At 50.5% G+C, this 23,175-nt stretch overlaps 3 protein-coding genes across 5 annotated transcripts in view; 2 read left to right on the top strand and 1 right to left on the bottom strand.

Moving 5' to 3' along the window:
* Positions 1-5,131, top strand: part of SCAPER (S-phase cyclin A associated protein in the ER) — a 168,275-nt gene extending 163,144 nt beyond the window's left edge. For both annotated transcript variants that reach the window (XM_042803896.1, XM_032990469.2), the window contains exons 31-32: positions 2,626-2,677; positions 4,372-5,131. In XM_042803896.1, coding sequence (XP_042659830.1) covers positions 2,626-2,677; positions 4,372-4,466 — 147 coding nt within the window. In that variant the 3' untranslated portion in view covers positions 4,467-5,131. The remainder of the gene's footprint in view (positions 1-2,625; positions 2,678-4,371) is intronic.
* Positions 5,132-6,466: 1,335 nt separating this feature from the next.
* Positions 6,467-10,146, bottom strand: ISL2 (ISL LIM homeobox 2). Its single transcript, XM_042803904.1, has 6 exons — positions 9,983-10,146; positions 8,709-8,898; positions 8,182-8,444; positions 7,783-8,066; positions 7,497-7,667; positions 6,467-7,324 (listed from the first exon to the last, which is right to left on the bottom strand). Exons 1-6 carry the CDS (start codon positions 10,038-10,040, stop codon positions 7,208-7,210), a joined length of 1,083 nt encoding a protein of 360 aa, XP_042659838.1. The 5' UTR covers positions 10,041-10,146; the 3' UTR covers positions 6,467-7,207.
* The window catches only part of ETFA (electron transfer flavoprotein subunit alpha), a 40,867-nt gene continuing 27,241 nt past the window's right edge, over positions 9,550-23,175 (top strand). The window contains exon 1 of one of the 2 annotated variants that reach the window (XM_032990471.2): positions 9,550-9,696. In XM_032990471.2, the coding sequence (XP_032846362.1) occupies positions 9,637-9,696 (60 nt within the window). In that variant the 5' untranslated portion in view covers positions 9,550-9,636. Of the gene's footprint in view, positions 9,697-19,440; positions 19,520-23,175 lie in introns of those variants that run through there. The other variant, XM_032990472.2, reaches the window with a different exon arrangement.

The raw sequence follows: 23,175 nt of genomic DNA, 5'->3' as shown, positions 1-23,175 counted from the left end.
AAACAAGTAAACAGCATTGAAGTGCTTTAAGAATCTCTGCAGCTCTTTCAAACCACAGATTATGCCTGTACTTGAGGCATTTTACAACACTAAAAGGTTACAGAGTAGTTCAGGTTCTCTCTATCACATGCAGAATCCTGTTTTCATTAAAGTTACTGGACGTGCCGGGAAGTTTTGATGTAGATCCTGCTATTACAAGACAATGCTTAAAATATTTATTTTTTTAAAACTACTGCACATATAGCATATGTGAAATCAGTATATTAATGTGTTTACATACAAATGTACAGTTGTATACTGTGTACAGTAAATTTACAGAGAGAACTGAACAGAAGTATGTATATTTTATGCAGAAAATACACAGAACATATGTTACCGGTCTACACTTGCAATCTTTATTTTTGACAGTAAGCCACTGAGGTCATTAGGAATACTGTTTTGAATAAGGATTTACAGCATTTTTGTTCCCTTTGTCTAAATTTATATGCTGTGCTTTATCTATCAGTTTTTATGCATGCCTCATGTTTGCCATACATTTTATTGACTGTTTCCAGTGAATAAATGCCGTTTTCATAAACACCCTGCTATTAAAAAAATAATATGCTTTTAGGAGTCCAGTAACTCTGTATCGGTCACCTGACAGTTACTGTTGTTGATACAGAAATTTTAGTCAAACTCTCTTTCCTAATGCTTCACAGATAGTCCAAGGGTAGGCTACACAGATATGGGAGAGAAGGCACAAGAACTAAATATTTACTAAAAGTCTTCGTATAACATCAAACTTCTGAGTGCAACTACTTTTTATCCTTTTAATAGTAAAATAACCGCAAAGCAGTTTGAAAAATAAGTTTGGGAGTTAGTATTAAAAGAATTTGCCATGTAGGAATGAACTTCTGGTTAAATACAAAGCTATAATTCATCTTTGGCCTTGGCTTCCTTATAGTGAAACTACAGATTTCAGTGTAGAAGTTGCAGTGGCAAAAAATAATTTAAGCATTACGAGTAAAGGCAGCAAGTTTAGTTTGGGGTTTTTTAGACAAAAAACATGAGAGTGGAGGAGAGTGCTCCCAGTATGAATAATTAAGGCTATTTACCTTCATTTCTGTGCTATTAGAAAGAGAATGGCATTTAAATCCCCAGTAGCTACAGCAAATCGTAAGTATATTTACAAGGGTCAACGTTATTAATTTGATTTCCAGTTAGGTATATCTCAGATGCCGAGTCCACACACTATCCTTGCAGGATTTTTAAAAAGGCATTATATTAAAGTATGGAAGATCCTTGTGTGCTGTAAAGTGTTGTGTCTTTGCTGACTTCCCTGGTACTGCAGTATTTTACCCATTTTAAAATCAGATCCCAGATGTTGCACATGCACACGCGCACAGAGAGAATGATTCTGAAGTGAACCAAGGAATGATCGGAGACGTGCGCGCACAGAAGAGACTTGCCTCTGTACTTTTATTTCCTCTCGCTGCTGTTTGTCAAGCAAATCTCTCATTTGCTTCAGTGGAAGGTTTGGGAAAGACTGTAAAATGTTTCCCCCTGACTAGAAAATGAGATTCTTCCTGTGCCAGGGAATGCAAAAAGAAGTCCTGTTTACGTAAAAGTTTGGTGGTGTGTACAAATATAACACTTAAATACAGTGTGTTAAATGTGTGCAGCGTAAATCAAAGGAAAAAGATTGCTGGATTTTACAGTGACCCACGTTATACCTCCCTACCAACAGATTTATTTCCACCATCCGCTGTTTGCATCATCCTTTTTATTCTTCTTACTTCTGTTTCTAGATGTGCTGAAATAATTAAAAAGCGTTCAGGAGTATCCGTGCTTCTCTAAATTGTATCTCTTATGTCAAATAATACCGACTCTGCGCAGTGACTCCCGGAAGGAGGGAGGATCCCGAAAGCCCTCCGGGTGCTGGGGCAGCAGACTGCCACAGTCCCGCGCTGTTCCGAGCGAGGCCGGTGTCCTCGCCGGCTCCCCGGGACGCGGCATCCCATGCAACAGCGGCCGGGCTCGCGCCTCCCGGCCAGCCGGCCGCGCAGCACCGCGCCGCGCAGCACCGCACGGCGGGGGGACAGCTTCGCTGGCTCTCGGGAGATCCGCACCTCAGGCTCCCAGGCCACCCGGAAGCACAGCCCATGCAATGGGGAGAATTCCAGAATTTCGGAGGAGTGTGTTTGGAGTCGGGAGCATAAATCTAAAACACCATTTGTTTTAAAGAAGCACAGCTCTAGTAAATGTTCTTTTAAATTAAAAGTCATGATACTGTTTCCTAAGAAGATATTAAAATCTTGGGGGGTTCTGTTGTGTATTAAAAGCGGTTTGGGTTTTTTTGGTGGGTTTTTTTTGTTTGGTTGGGGGTTTTTTTCAAAAAAAAGGTATAAAAAAAGGTTTAAAAGTCCACTCTGTATTACAGAATTTAAGTGCTGGCAGTATTCTGTTACGATATATAGCAAACAAGCCAGAGTTTGCTAATTTACAGATTTCATAAAGTATTAGTATTTTTGAGTGACTGCGAAGACTTAAAAATGTTGTTTTAATTCCTCAGATATAATATCTGAAAACCTGATGCCAGTTTTCTGTTTTTGTTTTTGTTTTCTGTTTTTTTTTCTTCCCCCATAGGATTTTGCACAGAGTTCAGGCCAAATGGATAATCAGTTATCTCAGCAAAGGGGTACGTCTCCAATTAAATGTAACAAAGTAGCAACTGGGTAACAAAGTCTGTAGGTAGTATTATTACTGTGATTTAAATTTTTTGAATGTGCATCACGATGAAAGAAACCTAGTAAATTGTGACATGATTCTCAAGTTTGTTTAGCTTACATTCAGATTTAAATATACACGTCTTCTAGTCTGCTGCTCGTTGTATCAGGAATTCAGACTGTTAACCTTTATTAAATGCTGTGTGGTATCATGTCTTAAAATGTGATACTGTACATGCATATATTTAATTAGCTGTCACAAAGGCTACCTTCAAAAGTTTTAGGTTGCAGAAGCCGTATAGGCATGCCAGTACACCCAGGGAGCCAAAAATTAATAAAATACTGTACCGTAAATACCCTGTAAATTTTGTCAGTTTGCAGCAGAATTGCGATTTATTTTTTTTCCCTTAGTTGTTTGTAAATATTGTGTAAAATGCACTTAAGCTCTTCAGGTTAAACATTTGGAAGATTCTCAGCTAAGATGGCTCTTACTTTACTAAACACGTCTGAAATTCAGGTGTGTGGATGGGAATCTGGTCTTGAGTTGCCCTTATTTTGCATAAAGTGTGTCGCTCGGACAGTCATTTCTCCCTAATAGCAAGCAGAAATCCGCCACCATTTTGCTGAACGTTTGGCAGAAGATGAGCAGTTCTAGGTCAAAACCATAAGCTTTGTGTTCAAAAATAAATTATAAAATATAAAATTAACATAACTTTATGGAGATTTTTACTGTCTACTTTATACCTCTAAGTCTGAAACAGTCTCGTGCAGTGTCTGCAGCACAAACTTTCCAGGATTGTGTTTGCCTGAGAATCTGCTCGAGAATAATCTAAAATCCAAGTGGAAAACTGCTTTTTATTTTCACTATTCAAACTGGATGAACTTTTAAACAAAGATGACTATGTGGTGACATGTGAGTGTGATTTCTAAACATTCCCCAGTTGCAAAAAAGCTGACTTAATAATAGTATAAGCAGGATTATTTTTATCCACTATAGCACTTGAATGTGAAGGATGGTGTCCCCAAAAAAAACAAATGGGAAAAATAATGCTGCTCGTACTAAAACTGGAAAGTGCCCATGGCGTTGTCGGATGCTGCGCCGCAGCACGCTGCGCGAGGGGTCGGACCCCGCAAGCCTGCGCACGCGTGTGTAGTTCTGCTCACATCACCAGTGGCACTCGGAGGAGTAAAAGCTGCGTTTCTAATCATGCTGTGAGCTTTGGGGGAATCGGGGAGCAGAACTCCCCCGCAGCCCTTTGTGGAAAGAGAAACTGCTAAGCAGAGCAAGCGCCGTTGAGGCTGCCCAAACTTGAATGAGGCTGAATTGGTCCCCAGTGGGTCCAAGAACATAAAATATGTAAAGACGTGTAACGTTCCGATGCGTAAAGCAGAGAGCCTGATCCAAAAGCTTAGAAATCTAAGCCTTTGCTCATCAGAGCTCTCTGCCCCCATTTTTAAAGCCAAACTTTGATGTCCGGAGGTCCACAGAAGTGTCACCCCATGATTTGAGAAGGTTTTTTTTGGGGGGGGGGGGTGTGGGGGGGGTGGGGAGGGGTGTAGTACATGACTTAGATACCTCGAGTTGGCTGTTTGTGTTAATTATTCTTGTTTTATTGCCATCTTAAGAGGGAATAACTCAGGAATTTTATGTTCTATCTTCCAACAGAAAAATTTTTCAGTTCTCAAGATTATCTTGAGCTGTCCAACAGATTCCCCCGCCAGTCCTGGGAAGAAGCTCGACAGTTCTTCTTGAAAAAATAAGTGTTGTATTCAGTTTTAAAATCATTCACGTCATCACGCTGACCAGTTCCTGCTGACTACCTTCTTTAAAACGCTGTTCCGAAAAGTTTTTTATACTCTAAATACTTATGCTGTAGATATATAATTTGCACTATTTATATCATAAGTACTGTAGATACTTTCAATTTCTGTTTTGTAATTTTGATAATTTGTGTTTGTTTCATTCACATAACCTAATGTCATGAGTTGGGTAATTTCTACCCTGTGATGTGGTGGTACTTGCACTTCAGAACTTCTGAAATAAGATTGCAAATGGAGAAAATATGTTCTATATATCTTGTAATAAAATAACTTATTCTGTCTGTAGTGTGACTTCTGCGTTACAAATGTTGGTGTGTCTGAATTACCATAAGCAATACAGAGCTTGGAGAGAAAAAAAAAAAAAAAAGAGACTTCTATGCTGTCTTTCCAGTTAATCAAATGTCTAAGGAATTTGTCAGATTTGGCTCTGAGGAAAGTTCGCTTACAATTTTTCAGTTTTTGGGGCTAAGTCACTTAATACGGACTTCTTAAATCAGCCGCATTTTTAACGTTTCGATAAGCCTTTAAGAACGCTTGTTTAAACCTCGTGATGTTCTCTTAACGGTGAAGGTTTCCACGAAGCAAAATTAAAACGTGAAAACGGCGGCGTGTGTGGGCGAGATTTATTTTCCGCGCCTGCCGAAGGCCGCGGCGGCTGCCCGGGGCCCGGCCCGCGCGGGGAGCGGCCCTGAGGGGGCGCGCGGCGGCCTCGCGCTTCCTCAGGGAAGGCTCCGGCGGGGCCGCGCCGATCCCGGGCCGCAGGCGGCTGCCGGCCGCGGGCATCGGCACCTCCACCGGGACCGTCCCCCTTCCCCGGCCTTCTCGCCGGCCGCTGCGGCCGGGCCCGGCCCGCACCTGAGCCGGCGGCGGCAATCCCGACCCGCCCGGTGAGGCCGTCGCGCTGCGTGAGGGGAGAGCTGGTGGGGGGGTTCCGCGGAGGAGATTCTACGGCCCGGGCGGCCCCGCTCTCGGGTGACGGAAACGGCTCGCTTCAGTCTCGGCCCGGGGGAGCGCGGGGAGCAGAGACGCGCCCCGGCATGAGCCAGGTAACGGCGGGGGCCCCGCGGCGGCGTTGGGGGGGGGAGGGGGGAAGACCTCCCTTCGCACCTGTCCCCGGGCCGGGGGGGCCGCCCGCCCCGGCGGCAGCGGGAGCCCCAGGCTGAGGCGGCCCCTTCGCCGCGTCCCCGGCAGCCCGGGCTGCTCCGCGCTCCCCGACGGCAACCGCGGCTCGGCCGCGCCGGCCAGCTCGCCCCGGCGGGCCTGGTCCCCGCACACCCGCCGCCTCAGCGCCTCGGGGGTGCCGGAGCCGTCCCCAGCCCGGCGCCGCGCTGCCCATCCCCGTGCAGCCCGGGTAGGGCCCGGTTCCCCGCCCCGCTCCCCGAGGGTGCGGGCCCAAGTGCCGTGGTTTAAGGCCGCCCGGGGCTGCTGTCCCGCCGGGAGCCGGCCCTGAGCGCATTCCTGCCCGGGTGACGGGGAGCGAGCTGGAGCCGGGCCGGCCCCCGCCGAGCTCCCGGGTGATGCCGGAGGCTGATAAGGAGCCGCCGCCTGCGTCTAGACGGGGGGGATGAGAACGCGGGAGGGGGCGGCTGGCCTGGCCGCCGCCGCCCCGGGGAGGAGGCGAGGCGGCCCCGCACGGCGGCAGGTGCGGACACCCCTCGGCCGGGCGCGGGGGCTGCTCCGAAAGGGAAACCTGCGCTCCGCCTCCCCGGCTATAAATAAGCGGTCCCGGCTGGGAAAGCCGATCAGCCCGGTGCGGGGAGGCCGTGCCGGCAGAGCCGGGGCTGCGCCCGCCCCGACCCGCTCCGCGCCCCGCTCCGCGCCCCGCTCCGCGCCCCGCTCCGCGCCCCAACCCGGCCGGCAGCGCAGCTCCGCACACGGGGAGTCCCTCTGCCGCCCTCCCGCCCCTTTTGCTTCGTTTCAATCCTTTCTTTTTCTTTTTCTTTTTTTTTTCTTTTTTTCGCTTTTTTTATTAAGTCCAAAATATTTAATCCCACTATTCAACCGCTGACTCTGACAATAAATAACAATAACTTACTTTTGTTCGTTAAAGGCTCAAACAATCCGTCCTCCGTCCATTGATAACTTATTATTAGTACTGGTTTTCCCGTTAAAAAGTCTCGTTTCCGTGTCCCGGTTTTCCAGCGATCGTGCGGGGCCGGGCTCCGTGGCCCGGGAGAGGCATCGGCGTGAGATGAGGCTGGACGGCGCGGCTCCGCGGAGGGAGGGTCGGGCCGGCTTCGCGGCCGCGGAAAGGCGCGCACGCCGGGGGACTCTCTGCGCCCCCCCCCCCTTTTTTTTTTTTTTTTTTTTTCTTTTCCCTTCCAAAAAGGGAAGAAAAGCCGTCCCCGGCGCAAGCGGCGGGCGAGGCAGCCTGTCACCGTGCCGGGCTCCAGCGGGGAAATCCGCGTTTCTTTGGGAAAAAGAAACATCGAAATCCGCAGGGAAAAAACCCAAAACAACGAAATAACCAGGGCGGGGGCTCTCTCTCCGGTCTAGTGAAGGCAGCGAGGATCCCGGTGCTTTTTTGGCCGTCAGTAACATATTTTTTGTTTGTTTTTAAATAAGAATAATTAAAAAACAAAGGCGTTTGTCCGGCGCTCTGGGAGCGGCCCGGGGCCGGGTGTCTCATGCAGGGAGCGCAGGCATGCGGAAGTCCCGCGGCGGTGGGCGGCCGGGCCGCCTCACGTCTCGGCCGGGCTGGGCACCATGCTGTTGGGGGTGTCGGGGAGCTGGGAGGACAGCGAGGTCACGTCGCTGCCGGAGGAGGTGCCCAAGGAGCCGGACTCGGAGAAGGAGACCTGGGAGAGGAGCGGCGGTGAGGGCGCGGGTTGGGGGGTGGGGGGTGTGTGTGTGTGTGTGTCCCACTCCCCCGCCCCGACCCCCTCCGGCAGCGCCCGGGCCCGGCGGGCAGGAGCCTGCCCACCCCCCGCGGCCCGACGGGGCGGCCCGGCGCGGCTCGGTTCGGCTCACCAGCTGCTGGAAGGCGGCGGGCTGCTCCAGGTCGCTCTGCAGGGCGAACTCGCTGAGCGCCTTCCAGGGCGGTTGGTAGGTCTGGACCTCCACGGCGCTGCCCTGCACGGCGCTTTCGTGGCGGATGGGGCTGCCGGCCACCAGCGGCGTCCCGGTGAGGCCCTGCAGGCTCTGCGGGCACGGGGGCGGGGGGGGGCTTCAGCGCGGCTGCAGCCCGACCCGCCGGTCCGGGACACCCCCACACACACACCCCTCCCCCTCCCCGGCGGGGCGGGCGGGCGCTCACCGTCTTGTCGCTGTGCTGCTGTTGCTGGAGCTGCTTCATGAGGATGGACTTCTTCTTGTCCTTGCAGCGCTTGTTCTGGAACCAGACGCGGATGACGCGGGGGCTGAGCCCCGTCATCTCCACCAGCTGCTCCTTCATCAGGGCGTCGGGGCGCGGGTTGGCGGCGTAGCAGGTCCGCAGCGTGTGCAGCTGCTTCTCGTTCAGCACCGTCCGAACGCGGGTGGTCTTCTCCGCCGCCTTGTGCGCCGGCGGCCGCGGGGCGGGCGGCCGCCCGGGCACCGGCTCTGCGGCGGCGGGCGGGGAAGGGCGCGTACCGTCAGCGCCGCATCGCCCACCCCTGCCACCACCCCCCCCCCCCCTTCACCCCCCCCCCGCCCGCCCCGAGGGGGGAGCCGGTACCTGCGAGGTGCGCGGCGGCGGGCGGCGGCAGCGCGGGGCTGCGCGGCCCGCGGGCGGCGGCGCCGTCGGGGGGGGCCGGCCCGTGGTCGGCGCGGCAGAGCAGGTCGCGCTCCCGCAGGCAGAACTGGTCGCCGGGCAGGAGCTGGCGGCCGCAGGCAGCGCAGCGGAAACACTCCAGGTGGTAGACGTGGTCGCGGGCGCGCATCACCAGGTCGCTGCTGCTGAAGGCCGCCCGGCACTGGGCGCACTTGATGCCGAAGAGCCTGCGGGGACGCGACGCGCCGTCAGCGCCCGCGGCCGTGCCGTCGGGGCGGCTCCGGGCGGCGCCGCGGGGGCGGGCAGCGGCCGAGAGGCGCGTTTTCGTTTGGGGGAAATTCGGGGCTTTCGAGGGGCTTTTGTGCTTTTTTTCGGGTTTTGGTTTGGTGGTTTGGATTGGGTGGATTTTTTTTTTTTTTTTTTTTTTTAGTTTGGGTTGGTTGATTGGTTTGTTTGGTTTTTTTAACGAGCGTCGGCGCATTCAGGGTCACCTGCTGTAGTCCCGCTTGCAGTAGGCCTTGCCGTCGCGCAGGAAGCATGTGCAGGTCTCATCCAGGGGCTGCCCGCACTCGGCGCACTTGAGGCAGGCGACGTGCCACTCCAGGTCCGGCGACACCCGCAGCAGGAAGGGGTCCTGGATGCGGCCCCCGCAGCCCGCGCACAGGGCCAGCCCCGGCCGCCCTGCCGGGAGCGAGCGGGGCACGGTCAGGGGCAGCCATGTGCAAGAGCAGAAGCGCCAGGAATTAGGGAAAGACACTTTTTCTCTATTTTAAATTTTTTTCCTTCTATCTCTCTCCTTTTTTTTTTTTTTTTTTTCCCAAAATAGGAAGAAAGAGAAATAAAGACAGAAACGTGGAGAGAAATAAAGGATGGAAGCATAAAAGGAGAGAAATAAAGACAGCCAGAAATTTAAAAGAAAAAAACCAAACCAAAACAAACCAAAACAAAAACAACAACAAAACAAAAAAACAAAGCAAAAAAAAAATCAAACTACAGAAACTTGATGAGGGAAATAACTGCAGAAAGACAGAGACATAAAAGTCGAATTTTAGAAAAGGAAATAAAAGCAGAAGCACAGAAACGCCAAAACAAGAGCCGAGGAAAAACTGAAATAAAGAGCAAGAAATAAAAACAGAATGTCGGAAACAGAAACAAAACCACTGAAAAAAACAGAGAGAGACGGTTAAAACGGGAACGTGTACAAATGAAAACAGTAAGAGACAAGAAATCAGAGACAGGGAGAAAAAACCAAACAAAAACAGAAGAACAGAAATAAATAAATAAAAACGGAAGAGAAGTTTTTTTTTTTAAAAAAAAAAAAGACAAACCGAAACACGGAAAGAGAGAAAGAAATGAAAACGGTAACGTGGGTTTAGAGCGAAGGGAAGAAAGAAAAAGCAGAGGGAAGGAGAGACAGAAATGGAATCATCAGAAAGAAATGAGATCAGCAGCGCGGACAGACGAACGGACAGGCATTCGGTAAGAATCGGAGCCAGCGGGGCTGGGGAGCGCCGGGCACGGACGGGAATAGCGGCACCGGGGATGCCCCGGTCAGAGCCAGCAGCCGCCCGCGCCCGCCGCGGTGCCGCAGCCCTTCCCGGCGCTGTCACCGCGCCCGCGGGGCCGGGGCCGGGGCGGCGCGGCGGCCGCTCAGCCCGCCCGACGGCGGCAGCGGCGGCGCGGAGCTCGGCTCCGCAGCGTCCCGCGCCCGCCCCGCCGCGCCCGCCCGCCCGCCCCGGCGCCGCGTTACTCTCCGCGCACTTACTCTTGGAGGGCTCCCCCATGGCGCCCGGGAGCGGCCGCGGGAGGAGGATGTCCACCATGCGGGCGGCCCCCTGCGCACCGGCCGCGATGCGCGATGCGGGATGCGGCGCCGCCGCTCCACCACTACCCGCGCCGCGCGGGGCGGGGGCCGCGCCCGCCCCCCCGGGCCCGCCCCGCCGGGCCACGCCGTGATGTCAGCGCGCACCGGCCGCCGCCGGCGGGGGGGGGGGGGAGGTGGGGGGGGGGGGGGCGGTGCTGACCTCACCGCGCGGCCCCCAGAGGCGATTGGCGGCCGCGGGGAGGGCGCCCGCGGATTGGCCGTGGTGAACAATGGGCGCGCGGGGGCGCGCGGCGGGGCGCGGAGCGGTGCGGAGCGGCGCGGACTCCCCACGCCGCCCCGCGGGAGCCCGGCTTGGCGCGGCCCGACGACGGCTCGGACGGGGCGGGTAGCCCTGTGCGCCTCGGCGGAAGCTCCTCCGCGGGGGCGGGCGGTGGGTGTGCGCCTCGGCGCGCTGCGCCCCGGGCGGTCGCGGGACCCACCCGCCAGCCGCGGCCGCCCGCGGGACCCTCGGACCGCCTGGCGCGGAGCGCGGCGCCGTGCGCCCCGGCCCTGTCCGCGGAGGGGACGGCGGCAGCGGCAGCCCGAGGAGATGGCGATTCATTTCAGCTTTTTTTCCCTTCTGTTTCCCTTATCATTTTCCTTGACTTTTGCGTCGCCTTTTATTTTCTCCTTCTTTTATTTCTCGTTTTCTGTTCTTTCTCTTCTCTTTCGCCTTTTAGTCCGTTGTCCCTTTTCCTTGCGTTTCGGCGTGCCGCAGGCAGGTGCGCGCGGCCGAGCGCGGCGGGACAGTCCCCGGCGCTGCGCGGAGGCGCATCCCCGCGGCAGACGGGAAGGCGGCTCCGCGGAGGACGCCGGCTCAAGGCTGCGCGCCCGCGGAGCGATTCCCTGCTGGAGGGCGTGCGCGGAAGGGCCGGCCTGACGGACCAGAACGGGACCGCCGGCATCGTCGGGGCGGCCGTCCCGGGCAGCGGCCGCGTGATGACTTGAAATTAGAGGAAAAAATTAGTCTTTCACCGCATTTTCATGCACCTGATCCCGTGCTGCTCCTGCAGCTGAACCTCTCCCGTTGCTATTTTATCCCTTCTATTATTTTTTTCCTCCCTCTCTCCCTCCCCGGTCTCCACGGGCTTTCTGTGCATTAGCAGCAAAATAGGGAGAGCACTTCAGTGGCCTTTGACTCAGTTTTAAATTCCCCAAGACTTCTCAGCACAGCGGCACGAGTAGCTCAGAAGGTCTTATATGTGATGGAATTGAGATTGCAGCTGTCTCGGGGCTTCTGTCCCGTCCCCTCCACACAATAACCTTTTTAATTTTATTCATGGAATTTGACAGGCATAGACCAACCTGGACGGCTTGGGAAGGACACGGTGACTTAACATTTTGGCTTGGGAAGGACAGGCTGTGCTCATTATGCTTGGAAGAGGGAGGCAGGATGGGTTTTTCAGCAGAAGCACTTGCTTTTTGTAAGAGTCAGGCACACTGTAGGTATGAAACCCCAGAAGCCGAGGAGGGGGAGAGGACAGCTTGGATAACTGGCGCTTGACTATTTGACCCGCTCTCCACAGCCCCTGCTGCGCCTTTGAGGCCCCCAAATGTTGAAAGCAAACATTTAAGTTTGCGCAAGAGCCGAAGGGGGGGAAGCAGGATGGCGTTTGGGATACCCGCTTCAGCAGGGGAATGTGTCACCCGGGAATTTTAGCATCCCTGCCTGCCCCTGCATACGCGAAGGTGCAGGGGTTCAGTGGGCGATGACATCCTCAGGGCAGGGCGAGCTCTTGTGTCCCCTGCCTGCGTGGCAGTGGCAGGGTGGCCCTGGCGCCTGTCGGGGTTTGCGGTCCAACTGCTGCCTGTTGTTAGCGTGGCTCGTCTGCAGACGAGCTGAGCTGAGCTGGGAGGTGAGCGAGGCAACGGGCATTTGGAAAAGTTTGGCTGGCTCTTCAAACTGGGGTGACCCCGTGGGATGGGTGATGGGAACCTTCACGGTGCTGCCATGGCCGTGGAGTGGCACAGGGTGCTCTGCCCCTGCCTGGGTGCCTGGCAGGAAAAGGGGGTGCAGAAGGGTGACTTCAGTCTGAGCCGGAATCCACGGAGTCCAGAGTGAGTCAGTATCTGCATGTGTTAACAATAAAATGCAAAAATAAGATGTCAGAGCGATAGGAGAATGAGACACGTCTAAGAATACAGCAGCTTGGCAGGGATGCTCCCTGTTGCGTCACCCTTTCCTCACTCGAGGGCAGGGTCCTCTCTGCTTTCCCAAACTTCCCACCAGCTTTGGGATAAGAAAGGTTACAGATGAGCCAGCCGAGCTTTTCCAAACCGGCACAAAACCATGCTGCAGGCACACCTGTGTCAGCACAGAGCAGTGATCTGACACCAGGCAGGTATGGCAGGACTGGACTGGGTTCATGGCCAGGCAGGTAGGAGTGGGGTGGGCAGTGCTGCACTGGCAGTTTAGTAGAAAACCCCCTAAATGGACTTGCCAGGAAAATGCTGAAAGCCCTGAACCTCCTCTACATGAGGTATGAAAAACTTTAAAACGACCACAGGTAGTGCTGAGAGGCATAAAACCGGCCCGATACCACCACGTTTTACAAACACGTTAATCGTTGGTTCACTTGAGGGCAGGTAAGGGAAAGCAGATCATAAAATCAGAGAATAATTCAGATCAGGAGGAATCTCTGGAAAACCGCTTTCAGGTCACTTGGAACTGCTAGAAGCATTTGCTAGTCAAAACCAAATGCAATCTCTCCTGCCACACCGATCACTCCTTGCTCTCCTCCTCCCAGTGTCCAGAGTTTCCGATCACTTTCGTGGCAATTCCGGTTGGGTTTGGTGCGAGAGCTGGCAGGGGCTGCCTGGCCGTGGGGCGAGGCCGGCTAACGGCGCTTCCCGCTCTCTGCGGAGCAACTCTTTGGTTTTTGCTCCCAAACAGAAATACAAGTTCCCTCTAGAAAGGGGAAACGGTAACAATTTTTTTGTTTGCAGCAGATTGCAAAGGCAGTAAATGCCGATTCTTTCAGAGCCAGCCATGGATTAAGTCCATTATAAAATTAAAACAGATGGAACACAATTTCACTTACATTACAAAAAAGGACAGGAACCATCTGCAATAAGATTTAGCATTGCAAAGCTATTGTTATCATGTTACCATTAAAACCTTTGATGAAGGGTTTTCTTTTCTTTCATAAACTTGTTCACATGAAACAAATGTTTTATTTATCCATCTCCCTAAGATAATCATATTTTATTTAAAAAGATGACATCTCTGAAAAAAACAGCCCTTGGTTCTAACAGAACATGTAAAAACAAAGAAATGGTGTGAAACTCCAGCGTCGAACCATTGGGGGCTTCAATGGGGAGGATGTAGCAAAAGGAGAACTCCCTGTCCATTTTTCCTTTAAAAAACATTTCCTTGTGTTTGGGGACAATGTCTGATACTGAAAATAGATAATTAATGAGATAATGGGATACTGCATGTCACCTCCTGTCCAATGGGATTATCTGATGGCTAATTATGGACAGATTGTGATTAATGTGATTATGGATTGGATATTAATCTGATTCTGGATTGATCTAGTTATGTTTTAGTCTGCTCCAAATGGTTAATTGGATCTGAGATAATAGAAATGCAGCTTGCACCAGATTTTGCCACATCAGTTGATGAAGTATCTTTTGATCTGGGTGGGTTGCGAACAATAAATTATTTACAGCTGTTGAGAAAATGACTCTTCCTTAGAATGTAGTCATTCATTTTATTTTCGAGAGCCTTTGAAAACAAAATCAATATCCTTTCTAAAAGGAGATGTTGACAAAAGAAAGGCACGTACATAACTCACAAACAAATGTGACGAAATTAAACAGTGGTTAACCCGGTGGCCTAATGTCTGGTGATGCATTTGAATTGCTATGTGGAGCTTTGGGCTCAATTCTTCTGAGACCAGCAGGGGTTGGGAGCATTGCAGGGGAAGAGGGCCCAGCTCTGGGGAAAGTGGTATTGCACAAGAGCTACTGCCAGCCCTGCTATTGATTAAGAATCAGCCATGGTAAAATGGCAAAGGGAGCCCTTGCCATTTTTTCCCCTCCGGATAAGAAAGATTCAGAAAGTTCACGGGCGCAGAAAGGACTCATTGGCCCATCTCATCTGGTCTCCTTCATACCAGACCATGCAATTGGCCCCAGTATTATTATTTTTTCCCCTTGCAGTGAGCTTGTTAATTTATGGTTGACCTCAGTCATGTCTCCCAGAGATGCATCTGGTCTTGATGTAGCCTGCCAATGCAGCAGACGCTGCCCCACTCCCTGAGAAGCCATCCTGCTTGTTAACTACTTTCACTGAAATGGGAAATTAAGGTTATATTTTAGGTTCAACCCCCAGCCACTGGATCTCATTATGCTATTATCTGCAGGATTAAAGGCAATGGCTAAATTACAGCATCTTGTACTTTGTGGCAGGGCAAGGGGGAGGTGCATTAGCTGTCATCAGCAGGTAGCATAAGCTGCAGGTAACTTCATCAGAAGGTGCTCCTCTCTCAACAGGCTTTGCAAGAAACACATCAAAAACCAAGCAGGTCCCAAACCACTGAAAACAGAGGTTCTGCTGCAGCACTTACACTAAAGTGTTATTCACTGAGCTGAAACTGAAGGAAAAAAGGAAAAAGCAACTTTTGCTGAAGTACTTGCAGGCATGGAAAGGGCCGTTCCCCTGGGGTGGTTTCATGTGCTGGCTGTCCCTGCCTCTGCAGGAATGGCTTGGGCTGGCACGAGCAGGAATACAGTGGCACCTGGATTCCTCTCCAGTGGTGTATCAGGCAGGAAAAGCAGCCACCTATTTAAAAAATAATGCTGCTGTAACCCAGCAGAGAATTTTACATGCATCTCCCATTAGCGACAAGGCAAGCTGCGTGCTGGAGGAGGGCAGCACATTGTGAAACGCTGATTGCAGGTGTCTGCACTGGGACAGCTCCCCACCTGTGCCACTTCCCTTGTCCTCCACACAAACCACTGCCATCCCCAGCCAGGACAAGCTGCTTTCCAAGGGAACCTGAGCCTTTGCTTCCAGGAGGTTGCAAGGGTACCTTTTCATCCATGACCTCACCAGACAGGGCTTCTCTAACTCCTCTGGTGATCTCATTCTCTAGGAATATGCAGCAAATGTGATGTGATGTTGCTCCCTGACTCCCTTGTTACTCGATTGGCACGTGGAAATGATTAGCAAGTGAGAGGAGTTTGTCAGAAAGGGAAAACACCTGCCTGTAGTGGTGGTTCTGGAGGCTCAGTATTAGTAGAAGTGTTGTTCCTGCTATGGGGTGGCTTTGTGGGAGCTCCCTCCTCTGACCCCCACTTGGAAATAGGGTTCAGGGCATTGTCCCCTGCCAGAGGGCTGGCGCAAGGCCTCAGGACAGACTGGCTGCTGCTTTGAGACATGCAGGTGAGTGGCTGTAAGATGATCTGGGCAGAGCATTAAGCACACCTGTGGTGGTGTTTTATTACAAAGGAACTCCAGTGTCAGACCTGTTGAGATACATTTCTGTGCCAGTGAGGATGAGGAGCAGAGCAGAACCCCCAGGAGACGGGTGCCCCACTGTGCAGAAGGTCCATATTCATGGCTGTGGGGAAGGGGTGAGTGCAGGGGGACGGGCAACGTTCTGGCGTTGCTCAACCACTTGGGTTATGCGAACTTGCAGTGCTTGTGCACAAGATATTTCAGCAGCAGAGATGTCTCCTGCTGCTGCTTCTGAGGTGGGTTTTTGTTGCGCCCCTCCTCGCTGCCGCCCATCCAGTGCTGGGCTGCGGGGCCTGCCTGTGGGCTCAGAGAGTCTTGCTGAGCCATAAGCAGGTTCCAGTTGCTTTAACGTTATTGGATTTTGACAGATCAGGAGGCGAATCCTTTTGCCTGTTGGGGAAGCTTCCCAAATGAAGCTCTCTTAATTTATCTGAGTCAGCTATCCTCGGGGTGATTGTAGGAGGAGTAAGCTAAGGATAACCTGTGACAGAGGGGACTATCATAGCAGTAATGAAGAAATTCGTGTCACTCAGTAAATCCCTTAGTCATGAGGCTGCATTAGCTGGATTCCATATGTTTTAATTAGGAATTATGTATTTTAAGGGAACCAAAATCCGATTCTAGTGGAGACATGATTATATATTTGTGATGATTTTCATTTCATTTGGCTTTTGTAGAGATACCAATATGAGTACCTGCTCTTGTTTGGAACCTTGGAACCATAATTTTTAAAGTTTGAGTTAACTGTGTTATTGATTTCTCTCTTTTTTTTTTTTTTTTTTTCCCCTTTTCCCCCTCACAACTGTGTGAAAAAATATAATTCCCTTTCCAATGCAGAAATTGGGTCAGCAGATCCTAATGAAATAATCCTGGATAATGATGCACCATATAAGGATCTGCTTCCACTAATTAACGAGTAATTTTTCTTTCAAAATATGAAGTACTGTCCTCTGCCTGCAGGAGACAGTGATTCCGCCTTCAGTGACACCTGTTTGTTGCATGCTTTACCATTTCTATTATTGTCATGCCCTAGGTGGGAAGGTCAAGTAGAAAAAAAGCTTTTTGCTATGGTTCAGCTAATATGGATCATGCTGATATAGCCCTTACCTGATTACAGTTATAAGCTCCTAAAACACTGGCCATAAGTGATAAAGACTTCCTTTGTGCTTCAGGGTGTAATCCGTATCAAGCCAGTTTCAATAAGGATTATGTGCATCTGAAGTGTTGCTGAGGTTTTGAATCAAAATTATAAACAGAAAACATAATAAAAAGCCTGTCACCTCTTTGGATTGGTGATACTACACCTTGAAATCTGGCCCTTTAGGGGCAATGGTGGCAATGTCACTGCTCATGAAAATACGATGTATACTATTAAGCCAGATACGTAGTGAAAGGATCAATTTATTCTGAGCTGTGATGCAATTAGGTCATATTTTACAGTAGCTCCCTTTTGCTTTGGTCTGAGGTATTAAGAAACAAACTCGAGTAAGATCTGTTTTTTTATTTTTGGGTTTTTGGGTTTTCAGGTATACATGTGTTTGTTTATTTTTATTAAAGATTTCATCCCCATGAGATGTGCACGTTGGAAGCTCAGTTTTGGATCTTAAAATAAGATTATGAAATTGTGTGCCATGCTTTTAATGAGTAAAACACCTTAATTAAAAAGACATAATGTCCGAATTAAGGATGCCCAGGCTGTTGTTCTTTTGTATCCTTATTTTGGTTTTGTTGTTCCTTTTGTTGCATTATCTAGGGTGCTGATAGGAATTTCTATACTGTATGAAATTTTGTATCTTTCTATACTGTATAAAACTTTCTATCCTCTAAAGTGTTATGCTGTACCTTAACCATCTCTCAAACTGGTGGTAAAGAGCTGTTTCAGTTCTTTATCTTCTATCTCTTATTTATCTTCTCAAACCCATCTCAGGGTCCTATGGCTTCAGGAAAATTATCCTTCCCCTCATCCTCATGAAAACAATTTTTTTTTTTCTTTTTTTTTTAACCTGGGCATTTGCTTAATCCAGGAGATGCACAGGCAGCCCCAAGTACTCATTTTGTTTTCTTAATTTTTTGGGGATGGTCTGAAGGGTGAAGAAGTTAGAGAAGCCTTGGAGCTACTTTATAATCAGGCACAGGCCCTGCAGGAGGTTTGTGACCTTCAGCTCTTCCCTCCGCAGCCTTCCCTGGGGGTTTGGGGAGTTTAGTTAGTGCTCCCGGGCCAGGAAACTGGAATATGCAGTACCTCTGTTTTTCTTCTATTATAGAGGCGTTTGAGACAAAGTAAATCGTCCATTCAGATGCTTGCATTGCTGGACCTGGTTAGCTTTTGCTGTAAAGCAGAAGTTCTTTTTGGCATCTGATGTAAAAATCATGTGGCAGAATACGTTCTAGAGGTGATCCTGTGCCAAGGCTGTGGCAAAGCCAAAGAGCCTTTTTGATCAATTTGCCTTCTGCTTTTCTATGGGGCGCCTCAGAAATGCAGAACGAATCACTGACATGCTGCAGATCACCACTTATTCTTGGTAGAACAGTCCAATGGCCATAATTGTTTAGGGGTTTTTTTGTTTGTTTGTGTTTTGTTGTTTTTTTTTTTGTTTTTTTTTTTTTTTTTCTCTAAACCACTTCAGGATGGGAAGGAAGAAATTGCATTCGTGGCTTGCTATCTAGTGATTTCCGGGATGGGAAGTCGGTTGGGAATGTCCAGAATCCATGTGTGTGCTCTGGGCTCCTGGGCTGGCGGACCGGTTACTCCAGTGTGGTGGCTCCTGCCAGCTTCTCCAGGACACCAGGTTTTCAGAGAGCCACAGCACATAATTTAGTAGCAAATTTGACCTGGTACATTTTACTGCCTTTTTTTTTTTTTTTTTTTTAAAATCCCTATCTGTGCCATCTGGAAAAAAAAATCCAGAGGTATGGAAAAAAACAGTGAGTCCCAGCCTGGCCCCTGGGGCACCCTGGTGCCATGGGAGGGGCAGGCACAATATGCCTTGCCTTGGTTTTGGGAAGTAAGAATAAATAATAATAAAAAGGTATTCAGAGCAAATAAGCTATTCTCCAGTACCGTTACGGGGCTGAGCGCAGGCGTGTGAGTAAGGCAGCCATAAATCTGTCCCGGCGAGGGGATGGTGACCTGGGCTGATGTTACCTGACTGGTCTTTGAAGCTGTGTGGCCAACTGGTGGTGTGCGATGTTTAGGAAGCACGGTGACATCTGGGCGCTGCCGTGTGCCACGCGCTCCATCCCCACTTGATCTCCTTTGCTCTCACCGTGTGTGTGGTGCGTGGGCAGCCCTAGGGCAGGGCATGCCCCTAGGGTCGGGGCTGGGAGCCTGCCCACGCCGGACGTGGCCTCCCACACTTCTGCCGGCTCCACAGCCACAAATGAAGACTTTTCGCTTCGTTTTCTTCACAAAGCACATTCTTGATTGGCTTGGAATAGGATCTGGTCTGGAGCATAGGCATTTGCAGGCTTAACTCTGCTTCCTGTTCTCTTTAAAGGGCTTTAACTCTTTGTGGACACAGAGCAGGGGTGAAAGGGAGGAGGGGGCCGGAGGAGCCGGTGTGTGGGTGACCAGTCGGTTTGGGCGGGAAGGCGCGGGCGCCGCGAGGCGGAGGGGCGCCCGTTTCCCCGCGCAGCGCGCGCACCCCGGCACCTGCAGCGGCTTCGCTCAGCCCTGGGGCGGCGACGGGCCAGCCGGGTGCGGGGGCGCGCGGTCCCGCCCCGCAGCGCGGGCCGTCGGTGTTGCTCGGTCGCGCTTCTCCGCCGCCCGACACACGTCGCACCGTCCAGCGCGCGAACCCCCCGGCCCGTGAGGGGCGGGGGCTGCGGGGAGAGCGCTCTCTGCCGTTGCCCATTGGCCCGCCGCCGCGGCCAATGAGGCGGCGGGGTGGGGCGCGGCTCTCGCGAGAGCGGCGCGGGGCCGGGGCGGTGGCACCATGCTGCGGGCGGTGGCGGCGCAGCGCCTGAGGCGGGCGGTGAGTGCGGGCGGGGAGGACGGGAAGCGCGCGCGCCCCTTCGGCCTCGGCCCCGGGGAGGGGGGGTGGCGGCGGCGGCGGGGGGCGGCTCCGCCGTGCCGCCCGGTGCTGAGGGGTCGGTTGCCGTTCCCCGCCGCCCCGGCCGTGTGGGCCCGTGCCCAGTGGGGCAGAGGTGACGCGGGGCGGGGCGCGGGGCCGAGCTCCGCCGGCGGCCCGCCCGGCAGTGGTGGGCGAGGGAGTGTGCGGGGGCCGAGCACCAGGCGCCGCTGGGGCCGGGCTTCTGGAAGTTCGAACTGGACGCTGCTTCTCTCCTACGCCGTGGCAGTTAAAAATAAAGTTTGTGGGTGGATACCGGCTGTTTAAGAAGCCCTTTACAGTGCTCACTGCAGGCAAGAGTCGAGGATAGTTGTCCTGTATGAAGAGTTAGTCGCAAGGGAAGCCTTGAATTTCTCGGGAGTGCTGGTTCTCAACCACTCTCGTACAGGACTAGCTGAGGAACACGAGTGCTTACAGCTGGAAAAGACACCTGGAGTTTGTTATTGCAAACTCCTAACGATGCTAGAAAGACGTTTGTGGCTCGGGGAGACTTTCTGGGGTTTTGAGAGGTTAACACTTCATTTCTCAGTCGCATGAACTCAGCTGTGCAGAAATGTGATTGCTTTAACTACCACAAGCTGTGGATAAAGCTAATGTGAAACACTTGTTGCTTTTCCATATTGACCTTCATATTGCTCAGCTGTGAGGAGTGCTGGGCTTTTGGAGGCCGTTTGCTGCTTCATGTGTCCTAGTGGCTGCATTACCAAATTTAACGACTAGGTGAACTCAAGGTTAATTGGAGTAGATGATTCATGGAATGTCCCTGAATGTCTGTTTGGTCTTGCAGCATGCACTAGGAGACATTCCCTCCAGTAGAACTGCGTGTAAATAGCCCTTCTAAAAGAGCTTGAAATCTCACAAGTTTCTTCTTGAGCTCTTCAAGGCTTTTACAGGTATTACAGTTCTGTACAGCTCAAAAATAGGACTTACTGATATATTAATTGGTTTGGGGGACTAAGAATGACTTAAAAGAAGAGCAAAGGTAGGCCAGGACAATAAATGATTTAGTTAATCTAAAAATGGTAACTGTTGTTATCATGGACACCTTTCAGTTATTGTTAGGCTGCAGATCAAAGGACTTGATGATCTCTGGAGCTCTTGGAACACACGGTACTGCTTTCTAAATAATACTTGACTCTCACGATCACTGCACAATTTAGTTTTGTGTCCAGGAAACATGAGGTCAGCTGCTTGTTTTTCAGCCATAGGCATCTAAACTTACAAATTTACAAAATAAAGCTAATAAAACATGGTGTGCATCCTCAGCGCTTGGGTAACAATGTAGTTTGCAAGAGAAGCAAAGCAAACTCCAGTTCAGCACTGCTAATGCTCAGACAGTTCAAGAGTGTAGAGAAAAACAGGATGTGAGAGACCTGTAAAGTACAAGCAACAAGGAAAGATTGGAGTTGTGTAGCTTAAAGATGGGAGGACTGAGGAGGAGTACGAGACTGCAAGAACACAAAAAAATTCAGTAGTGTTGTCTGTATTTTAAAACAGCTTTGTTGCTTTGATTTTTATTAATGGCTTGCATGGGTTGCATCTGGAGAAGTTTATTCTGTATTACATCTTTCTATTGCTTCTTCATTTTCTTTTGTAATTTTAAATTTTTATTGTGATTCCTAAATAAATCCTTTTTATAAGTGTTTATTTCTTTTGCCGTTCTTTGCTGCAGTTATAGCTCCTTTTCAGCTCAGGTGCCTTTATTGTTTTTCTAGTTAGTGTTTCCTGGAGTTAAATAGCTATCTCTTAGACTTCTGTAGCCAGATCTTGTGCAGAGTTTCTAGAAGTATAAGCTTTTTTGCTAGAGCTCCCACCTCTCCCTGAGCCTCCCATATCATTTTTTGTTGAAGTTTTGCGGCTACAAGACTGTCTGTTAGGCATTGCTTTGTTGTATAAGTATGTAGCCATTATATTTAGCAATACCCCAATTCCTAGTTCCTGGATTCAGTTCTTGGGAATTTTGCCCGGTGATAATGGTCTCTGTGAGATACATAATTCCTACTAAGCAGTATTAAAATTTTAATTTCTGGCCAGCTTGTTTTTACAGCTAAGAAAATCAGCTCTAGGGACCTTTAGGGGCCCAGCAGTTATGTGATTTTTTGCCTTGTGAATTTCTATTTTGGTTTCATTTCTGAAACTTCCAGTGGTTCCTTTGAAGAGGTTGGGTGGCAAACTTCAGTCTCCTGGGTGATGTTTCTGACAGCATAGTTAGTATTCATGCAAATGCAGAGCCTGGGACTGTGTGGAATACACCTGCTGGAGCTCTTGCATCTCCTGGGAAGACTTGTTGGCCTTCCCATCTCTTTGTTCCTGTGTCTGCCCTAGTGTTGCTTGCAGAGCTGATTTCATAATTCCTTCGTTACAGTGAGCATCCTTGGAGCAGACTGCAGGCAGTTAGCTATTGACTGTAGAGGCCATTGATACCTGTCTGCTCACCAGTCTCACCAAGCAAGGATTTACAACACTTTTGTGTGGGATTTTCCAGCTCTTCATACATATGATTTGTAGCATATAAGCAGCAAATCCGTATTTAAGAAATGCTGGGCCTGCTTGTGACCTGTCTGTGTGCTGAAAGACCAAAGTACTCATTCAGTTTGGGTTGGCATTGATGTGAAGAGCAGATCACCTGCGGAAACTGAACGAGTACTTTGGATGTATGGAGCGTTGGCTTTGTGTATGTGCTTATCTGTGCACATGTACTAGGTGTTTCCAGATTTTGAACATTTGGCTGGATAGTAGCAGTAGTCTCTGCTGTTTTGTTTGAAGTACAGAAATTCAGGTATTTAGGGTTACATTTTTCACGTTCTGCTTGGGAAACTTTGCTGGGTTTTTCAGGTGGGAAGCAAAAAGATTCTTTGGGGAAACTTGAGACAATAGATTTAGTGAATCCCTGGGTATTTTGTAGGTGGCCTAATCAATGTATATTGCACCTCTAGGTTAATCTTACCAACTTTTACACATCTTGATGTCAGAGCCCAGGTTTGCTCTACAGTAAATGCTTGGAGGGGGAAGTTGGAAACTCCAAATGGTTTTCCTTCGTAAATGTTTATCTTGGTATAAACTGAATCACTGTCTGGAGTTTCCACCAGAGAGGAAATGTAGACATCTCTGCTGTAGAGAGAACATAGGTGCCTGTCTTTGATTTAATAAATTTTCAGTTCTTCTGGTTGCTGGCAGATGTGTTCATAGTTTACTGGCATGCTTGAGAAGTCACTTGATTGCCCACGTTTGTAGGATGTCTAACTGTAATTGATTTCTTTGGGTAGCCTGATTTCTTCAGAGCTTGGTTTTCCCCAGGAACCTTCTGTGGCACAAGCGCTGAGTGCTGTTCCCTCTCGAGGCATTGTTTTCAACAGTTTAGTTGTTCTGTGAGTCTTATTTCTTGTGCTTTTTATCCTTGCTGTCAGCTGGTTAGGTTTATACTCAACCTTCGTATTTCATCTAGGCTTCAAAGTAGACATCCTGCTTAAGTAAAGGTGGCGAAGTTATGTCAGTAGAATAACGGGCTGTTCTTGCACGCATGCAGCTGGACAAGTTACTTGATCAAAATAACTGCCCGT

Source organism: Tyto alba, unplaced genomic scaffold (assembly GCF_018691265.1).
Source record: "Tyto alba isolate M040663 unplaced genomic scaffold, T.alba_DEE_v4.0 Super-Scaffold_41, whole genome shotgun sequence".
Classification (NCBI taxonomy): domain Eukaryota; kingdom Metazoa; phylum Chordata; class Aves; order Strigiformes; family Tytonidae; genus Tyto; species Tyto alba.
Note: the sequence above shows the minus strand (reverse complement) of the source record. Positions and strands in the feature narration are given on the sequence as shown.

Bases quoted from the DNA above. Each gene is read 5' to 3' on its own strand.
- ISL2 (XM_042803904.1), bottom strand. From the start codon at position 10,040: ATGGTGGACATCCTCCTCCCGCGGCCGCTCCCGGGCGCCATGGGGGAG. The intron at 8,445-8,708 runs GTGACCCTGAAT...GCGTCCCCGCAG, and splicing joins TGCAAGCGGGACTACAGCAG to GCTCTTCGGCATCAAGTGCG. The intron at 8,067-8,181 runs GTACCGGCTCCC...CCGCCGCCGCAG, and splicing joins CGCCGCCGCGCACCTCGCAG to AGCCGGTGCCCGGGCGGCCG.